The sequence below is a fragment of the Malania oleifera genome, chromosome 7 (assembly GCF_029873635.1).
Source record: "Malania oleifera isolate guangnan ecotype guangnan chromosome 7, ASM2987363v1, whole genome shotgun sequence".
Lineage (NCBI taxonomy): Eukaryota > Viridiplantae > Streptophyta > Magnoliopsida > Santalales > Ximeniaceae > Malania > Malania oleifera.
In genome coordinates, this window is record NC_080423.1 from 110,592,466 (window position 1) to 110,601,244 (window position 8,779).

Genomic DNA, 8,779 nt, shown 5'->3' on the forward strand with positions numbered 1-8,779 from the left:
CTTTTAATATTGGCATGATTATTCTTAATTTAAAAGTATTTAAATTCTCAACTCATAAGAGTAACGAAGTAATAAAGAAAATCGTAGTTATATTTTATAAATTTTAAAACATTTTGATCAAGAAATTAATGCACATGGCTAAATTGTATAACTTGATGCACATATTGCAAATCACATATTTATTATTATTTTTTATAAAATAATTTTATTATTAAATAAGCCTTTGAATCGTGTTATTTTATCATTATTTCTACAAATTAACCATATTTTACAACTTAAAAACATGCAAGTATTATAATATTACACTAAGAAACCAAACAAAAAAAATTCTCTACTTTTAGAATAGAAATAGGGGTGAACATAATTCGGTTAAAGAAGAATTAATTGAATAAATTCTGTCGGTTTGGTTTGTTTAAAAATTTTTTCGATTCAGTTCAATTTTAATTTTCATTGAATTTTGGCTTTCGATTTTTTATTCGGTTTTTGGGTCCAGTTAACCGAATTAACCAAATATTATAAATTAATAATAAATAATTATATATATATTATATATTGTATATATGCTCAAATTTTATTTATTTTTTACATATTTTATATATATATTATAAATTTTATATATACTATTCATATTATTTATATTACATATATATTAAAAATCTATATTTTTAGATATTGAAATATTAATTTGGTTAAAATCGGTTACCGATTTAAGTGAAATTCGGTTCGATCGGTCTTGAGTCGATTAAATATGGAATTTTGGTCGATTAAGTTAATGATTTTTTTAACCAAATTTTTTCGGTTAATTAACCGAATTCACTAAACCAATTGAATGCTCACTCCTAGATAGAAACACTATACTTACCTTTTTAATAACACATTTTTATTTATCTATTGCTTTACGCATATTATACTACGTACATAGTACAATTATACAAAGTATATAAGTAAAAGTGTGATGTTTAGCCGTTTGAAAGGTAAGTGTAATATAAGATTTTGTAAAATCTCAAAGTTGATATCTATCTTAAATATTACAAACCAAATGTTTGGAGTCAAGATTTTCAAAAATAACAAAGTTGGTAAATATCCTAGACAGTACAAACCAAACGCTGCATAAAAATCTTAAAAATAAAAGAATTAAATGAATTTCCGATTTTAAGACCATATTATATATAGAAAAAAATTGTGAAACCTGTCCTCACGGATATGGCGCGGTAGAAAGGCATCAGCAAGTAAGAAGGAGTATCGGGGGTTCAATTCCAGGTAAATACACTCACGAAATCAGCAGTACCTACAGATGGTGAGAGTTTACTCTGTGAGCCAGCGGGGACCGTGGATGGTGAGAGTTCGTTCTGTGAGCCAGCAGGGAGTGTGGATGGTGAGAGTTTTCTGTGAGCCAGTGGGAACCATAGATGGTAATAGAGATGTGTTCCGGGGTTGAGTTGGCCGAACATCTAACTGATGCACAGAAGTCGTATCTACATTCCGTACTTTACCCTGATCAGCGAGACCTGGGGACGGAGAACGCTGATCCGTAGGTTTGGTGCCACATCAGGGGGTCCGAATGACTCGTCGGTGGTTGGAGTTCTTATGTAATAATAATAAAAAAAAAACTGTAAAACCTAATGGACTAAAACATATAATATTTTCTTGATATTAAGATGTGTCTCGCAGTCTAGTGGTGAACCTAAAAATTTTCTTCAATAGGGGCAAAAATATATTAAAATATTAAAATAATTTTTTTTTTACATTTCTAATACATCAATATTTTTTTAAAACAAAAACAAAATAAAAAGACATACTTCCCAACAAGTCATTATAATTAATTTGTCATATTTTGACTATTTTATAAAATTAAAAAAAAAAAGATAAAGTTTTTAAACTTTATTATCTTTAAGAGCGGGGGCAAAATAGTATTTTACTAGCAATAAACCTTTAACTTGCTAAAATTTCATTCATTTTAAAAATTTCAGGTGCCCCCACCGAATTATATATGAGTTTGTCACTGTTCGTACAAAGATACGATTTGCTATAATGAGAGCACAATTAGACGAAAAAATTTGTCATAATTTAATATGGAATTGTATTAGAGAGACTATGATATCGATATTGGGAACTACTTTTTATAAAGACAAATGAATTAAAAATTGAAAGCAAATAATACCTAATGGAAGATAATCAAAATTACTAATGCACGAAAGCCGTGTCCGCATTTAGACTTTATTCTGATTAGTGAGATCTGGGGGCAAAGAACGTTGATCCGTAAGTCTGGTATCGCACCAGGAAGTCCGAAGGGCTCGTTAGTGGGTGAAGTTCCTATGTAATTAAAAAAAAAAAGATAATCAAAATTGCAATTTTTTTTTTAAATCACCCTTAAATTGAAACGTCAAGGTTGACTTTTTGTGCACCAGATCAACAAGCTAGCTTTCAATGTTTGACCATTTAATTAATTTTCTAGAATTCAATTCAAAGGAGTTGTTAATGCGTTTCAAAATTAGGGTTTGAAGATACTAGAGAGCAGCAGAAGGTTCCATGATTGGTAAAGCAACTCATGTTTGACTTTGGAAACTTCCCAAAGGACTGCAGTTGACCTTCCTTAATATAATTTTATTACGTCTCTTCAAGCTGATTGTTAATTATTATTTGTAATAATCAATATTTTTTTAAAAATAAAATTTAGCTAGGAAGCTGATATAATAAAATTCTTGAACTTACTCATTTTGAAAATTTAAAACTCAAAACTTAATTCAAACTAATGAGATTGAACTTTTAATTATGAAACTCAATCTAAATTTGTTTATAGTAGATAGGAAGACTTATGAGTACTAACTTGATTTAAAAGTTTAATGGTTTGTTTGGATTAGATATTTTATTTGGAAAAATAAAAAATAAGAAAGAATTTTATTTTCCACAATATTTTTTTCTATATTAAATACTATTAAAAATAAAATTTTATTTTAATATGATTACACATTAAAAAAAATCAAATGTTAAATTCATATTTTTATTTGTTGGTTTGACGTAATTTTTATTTTCTTTTTCACTTTTCTTGTTAACCAAACACCCAAAAAATAAATAAATAAATAAATAAATAGATTCATTCGGATTTTCTTTTATTTTTCTTAATATTGTTGAAGTTTCAAACAGAATCTAAGTCTATTAGGCCTTGGTTCAAACCACGTGTCTACTATTTTTTTTATTTTTTTAATGTGAGACAAAGTAACAAGTGAATTTCTCAACAATTCAATTCTTGGTATGCAATATTAAATTAATAAAATAATAAAGCATGATTACTAAATAAAGTAGTATTATCAAAATTATACTCGAATACTCTTTGAGCAACTTGAACTTGATAAGAACTTGTAATATCATATTAAATTTTGTTCAAAACCATATAAATTAAAATTTAAAATTTAAAATTCATACTTTCAAAGATACAACCTAAAAAAATAATAGAAATTCAATTACACTTGCAAGTATCAACAAAACTCGAATTTAATTTGTCAAGTAACTCAAATAAAATAAACTCAAACTTAAATAAAATTAAATAAATTAAATTATAATAAGGATGTTCTAAAAACTCGCAACAAATCCAACAAACGAAAGAAATAAAAACGAGAAGTCAAAAAATAATCATTCCACAAAACACACAAATTTATGAGGTTCAACAATTTATCTATATTCGAGTCAGATTAGGTCACTGATTTCACTATCAAATAATAACTACAAGTAGAATGCCCTAACCCCTTTCCTTAGTCCCCTCTGACTTCCCCCACGAAGCCGCATACAAATTTTGCACCCAGAATATTGTCATATAATACTCCATATATTAGAAATCAGGTTTCACATATTATTGAATTTATGAAAGTATTTCAACTTCATTTATTGCTTGAAGAGTAGCTTACAACAGAGTATATATCCAATAATTCAACAACTGAATTAACAACCGAAGAATAAAAAATAATAACTCAATAACTAAGCTTGAACTAAGAGCTAATTGCTGCTGCTAGCTCTGTTACTACTAACAGCTAACACCAACTAACTGAAGTAACTGGAATGCTACTCTGCAGCTGGCAACAGCTAACACAACAAACTGCTGCTACTGCTGAAAACAATAATTAAATTAGAGCTGTGGGCTGCGTGAGAAGAATTGCTGCTGCTGCTGCGTGTGAGATGATCTGCTGCTGCTCAGTATTGCAGCATCTGATGGAGAATCTGCTGCTGCTGTTTTAATGCAGCATCTAATAATACGTCCCCTCAAGAAGGAGATGGTGAATAAAGATTCAACACACCCATCTTGCGTAAAAGACCCATCTTGCGTAAAAGAGATGAAAAGCATCAGACCCTAATGCCTTTGTAAAACAGCTGCAAATGTAAGAGAACCAGTTGCTGTCTAAGAATAGAATACACCCGAGCAACAGATGCCAATTACAAAAGGCATCGCCAAACCTAAAATACCCATTGAAAAAGATTTCCTTTCTCAATGTAATCACAAAAATATAAGTATTTGACTCTGTCAATTACTGGCCATAAGTTCACATCTATGCAAGCTCAGCAGCAGCAGCAGCAGCAGCAGCAGGAGGTGGAGTAACACCACCAGTAGTCGGCCTGAAAAGCAAAAAAGCTCCATTACCATCATAATTAAACAACCATGAATGCAATGGTGCAAGGCAAAATTACAGACAAATCAAGGGGATTAGTTAAACTTACAGGCCAACAGAAACTTTAAAAGCATCATAGATAACCCACTGAGCAGCAGTAAGGGTTCCAATCATAACAATACGAAGAGGAAGCCCGCGGGTAAGAAGACCCAACAATCCCATCTTCTTCACGGCCTACAATACATTATGTCAAGACAAAGCAAGTGAGCGTTGTGGGGGGAAAAGAAACAAAAGAAGCCCGAAATCCGCAAGGGAAAGGTTCACTCACATCACCCACGGTTGCCCCTTTGGCATTGTTAAGGAAAGAGACAAGGTTATCTGCAGGGTGTGATACAATAGCACAGAATACACCAGCAATGTATCCACCAGCAAAGCTCACTCCGAGCTGCAGGGGTTTGCTGCACTGGTCTTTTGGTGTTGGGATAGCGTACTTGTACATCATCTCGACAATTGTCTCAAAAGATGCAAACTTCATCATTGTGTCTACAAAATACCAATTCTAATCATCAGCAAAAATTCTAATGAATTGTTATATGGAATTAGATGTAGGATTTCTGTTAACAAAAATTATCTGTGTATGGAGGTTTCTTGTAAACAAAAGGAATTCTCTAGCCATCATAGGGTCCTTATAGTAACAATGCATCGACATTTAAATATTAAGAGCACACCAATTAATTTAATAATCAGATAACAAAACATAATAGCACAACCATTAGGGACATTACCCACTTATATCTCACTCCTATGGAAGCTGACCCTTTTCTTTTTTTGGAAGGCAAGTTTGAACAGGAAACTGAATTGCATGGTGTACCACATTTATCCAGCACAGGTTTTGAAGAATAGAGAGTGGAATTCAAAATGGGGGAAAGCACAATGCAAAAAGATTACTGCTTCTGACTTGTTCAAAATTTCACAAAACCACAAAGACCAATCAAATATCGGCATGTTCATGCCATTAAACAAAGGGAGACGCCAATAAAAATCTAAAAGAAATGACAATTTGAGCATTAAAGATCTTCTAAAACCTAACTGAACTAATGGAACCATGATAGCCAAAAGCTTTCCATGACAGGACCCAGAATGGCTTTAGAAAAGCAAATCACTTTATCATTAAAACAGAGAACATTTTACAAGGCCTTTTATCTTAATAAATCTTCATAAGACCTTCTGTTAATTTACATAGCCAATTAATATAATTCCCCCTAATTCTCAGCAGTTTCAAAGGCTCGGGGCATGTCATGTGTAAATGGCAGGCATATATAGACATAATGATTAGTTTGCAAAAATCAAGTGAAGGTTACAAATAACAAGCGATGAAATAAGAAAACAAGTTACAAATTTTAAAGCTACTTGATCATTGCATTTCAACATCTTGTAAGCACAATATAATAGTCCAAAGTAGAAGGGTTAAATTTATATTCCATTAAAAGGATAGTGCTAAATGGCATACATATGACTGAAATAATTACTTGTAATCTTGTTTCAAGGTTAATGGAGGATATGCTTTTAAATCTGTTAAAATCTAATACCTTTCTTTCCAAGGCTAATCAAGCACAACTAACTCAGGATCAAAAAATAGCATTAAATGTTATTACAGTTCTCACGAAAATTCTTATTTTCTATCCATTTATTATACATACAAGTCATTCAATTTTTTCCTTTAACTGGTGAGTGGGGAGTGTACAATACACAGAAATATGGTAATAGGAGATGTAACTAGAAAGAAAAGGTAGAGACAGCAGAAATATTTCATCTTACATGGAATCTGACGTCCCCATAGAGGAACAAGCCCCTTGTACAACCTACAAAAGTTGAACACATTCATAAAATACTAATAACAACAAATGAATACAGTATTACTTGATATTGAAATTTAAATAAAAAAAAAAAGGGTTTTGGAAGAAAATATACCCAAGAGCACCTTCCGACTTGACAAACTTGGGAAACCCATCTGATAAACCTCTGGCAAAACCAGGCTGGGTTTGGACACGAACCTTCACTGCCTCCATGGGGCAAAGGGCAATATCAGCAATTACTTCAGCAGATGCAGATCCAGCGAGGTAGATCAAGGTTTTGTATTTGGCTGCATACTCAGGCCCAGCAATGTCGGAGTAGTACTTCTTGAAGAATTCATAGAATCCATATTTGCATGCACCTTGAGCACTGTAACCGAGAAGGGTCGGCACCCAACCCCTAAAGAAGCCTCTAAGTCCCTGCTCTTTCAGCAAAACCCCAAATCCAGAAGAAGTGCTCTTGTATTTTGTAGGGTCAATCTGAAATTTGATACCAACATCAGTTAAAATTCTCCAACCAGAAGAAGAACGAGACATAATATAATTTTATAAAAGCACATTAATTGAAGGACAATTCAAACAATATCCCAATTCATAAGTACTGTAAGGAATGTGCACTCACTTTTGTAGTTTCAGATCTAGTTCTAATGGAACATTCTATAAGAAAATAATATATGACCTTACCGATATGGATAGAAATATACATGAGCATATTAGATACAAAATCACACAACCACCTAGCGAACGTAAAATCCTTTGAAAATGGGCCTCCCTGAGTCTTCCTAACAAATTCATAAGGCTAACACTGTTGGGGTATTTTCATCCATGCGGAGGAAAGCTCAAGTGGGTTTTATTAAAAGTTCAAAATCCAACTCTTTTAGTGAAATAAGTTTATAAAAATAGAGGGGAGAAAGGATGAGCAGTCACTTCTCAAAAGAAAGAGAGAAGAACATGATTTTTTTTTCTCATGCTATTCAAATTTCATAAAGACTTCAATCCCGCCTGTAGTCCGATCGAACTGAAATTTAAAAAAGAGATTCACGACTCAAGGAATTACAATCTGAACGGTGTAAATTAGATTTGGAACTTGAAAGTTGGAATTTTTGCCCGTGAACAGGAATCACGAATTTGGTATATTTCATTTTGATAGTGGAGATTTTAAATAGATTAGGTCATGTGGTTTTTCTTCCTTACACTATGGAAGTTTTTAACGTAAAAAATTGATTGTATTCTCGTGACTTGATATAATTAATTATTTTTTTTATTACTTTCAGCACATATAGAAGTAGTTGCTCTATATAAGGAGAAGAATTATTCCGCGTTAATATCTCTCCCAACACACTCTGTAGGTAAACGAGTCAGATTAATGTAAGAAAAAAAAATAAAAATAGAATGAGCTCATATAACCGAGACACACATCCAGACATGAAATCAAACGAGGGAGCCCTGAAAACGCATAATCCCGAACAAAATCATAAATCTCGATTTTGCACGCAAACAACTAAAAATAATATAAGAATGAAAAAAATAAAATCAATCAAGACAAAATTAAATGAAATGAGTAGGTGAGTGTGAAAGGAAATCAGATTAGACCTGCATGTTACATTTGACGAGGTCAAGAGGCGTGAGGGCCGTGTGAGTTAGACCGCAGCTCAAGATTCCTCCGACGGTGCAGGCGGCGTAGAAAGCCGGGGAGTACATCTCGATCTTCGCGGGCTCGCTGGGAGCCGGAACCACGAAGCTCTTCGTCGGAGCTGCTCCATTTGGCGAGGAAGGCAGGCTACGGTTTCTGGTGTTAGCGAGATGGTCCAAATCGAAGGACTTCTTGGAGAAAGAGGAAGAATAGAGGAAGCTGGGGATGAGAGATTGGCGAGAGGTATCGGAGAGCGCCATGAGAGGTGATGATGCTAGTGCTTTCAATTTTGGAACAGAGGTATATTATGGGCTTTTAATGAGAAATACTTGGAACAAGCTATACCTAAGCAAGGACGTAATTAGTAAGTTAAATAATTATTGCTCACGGCGGTCGGCACGGCTCTCTAGGAGGAACCTTCTCCCCTCACGTTTCAGACAGCCTTCCAGGACCAAGGAGAATTGTTGACTCGTCTTCTCAGGGGGGGAATTTTTTTAAAGACCAAAGAGAATTGTTGACTCGTCTTCTCCGGGGATTTTTTTTTTTCTTTTTCCTCAAAAAAAAAAAAAAAAAAGCATGCAAGGCACGTGACTGGTATGCAATCATCCAATCATTCTCGAGATTTTTTAATTGATTTTTTTTAAAAAAAATTTACTGTTGAGAGGATTTTTGTTTTTTTTACTCTTTTGTAATAA

At 33.0% G+C, this 8,779-nt stretch overlaps 1 protein-coding gene across 2 annotated transcripts; it reads right to left on the reverse strand.

Annotated features, from left to right (window-relative positions):
* Positions 1-3,855: 3,855 nt before the first annotated feature.
* LOC131160146 (mitochondrial phosphate carrier protein 3, mitochondrial-like) lies at positions 3,856-8,555 on the reverse strand. Of its 2 annotated transcripts, none has more exons than XM_058115507.1 (6): positions 8,045-8,555; positions 6,570-6,931; positions 6,417-6,460; positions 4,927-5,141; positions 4,708-4,832; positions 3,856-4,605 (listed from the first exon to the last, which is right to left on the reverse strand). In XM_058115507.1, exons 1-6 carry the CDS (start codon positions 8,342-8,344, stop codon positions 4,539-4,541), a joined length of 1,113 nt encoding a protein of 370 aa, XP_057971490.1. In that variant the 5' UTR covers positions 8,345-8,555; the 3' UTR covers positions 3,856-4,538. The 2 variants fall into 2 exon arrangements, with proteins under 2 accessions (XP_057971490.1, XP_057971491.1); XM_058115508.1 differs by lacking the exon at positions 8,045-8,555 and adding an exon at positions 7,136-7,270.
* Between the last annotated feature and the right edge of the window lie 224 nt (positions 8,556-8,779).

What these genes read in the sequence shown, in the direction of transcription:
- LOC131160146 (XM_058115507.1), bottom strand. Translation starts at nt 8,344, where the DNA reads ATGGCGCTCTCCGATACCTCTCGCCAATCTCTCATCCCCAGCTTCCTC. An exon ending in AAGTCGGAAGGTGCTCTTGG is followed by an intron (nt 6,461 to 6,569) that starts GTATATTTTCTT and finishes CAACTTTTGTAG; the next exon opens with GTTGTACAAGGGGCTTGTTC. An exon ending in TTTAAAGTTTCTGTTGGCCT is followed by an intron (nt 4,606 to 4,707) that starts GTAAGTTTAACT and finishes TTTGCTTTTCAG; the next exon opens with GCCGACTACTGGTGGTGTTA.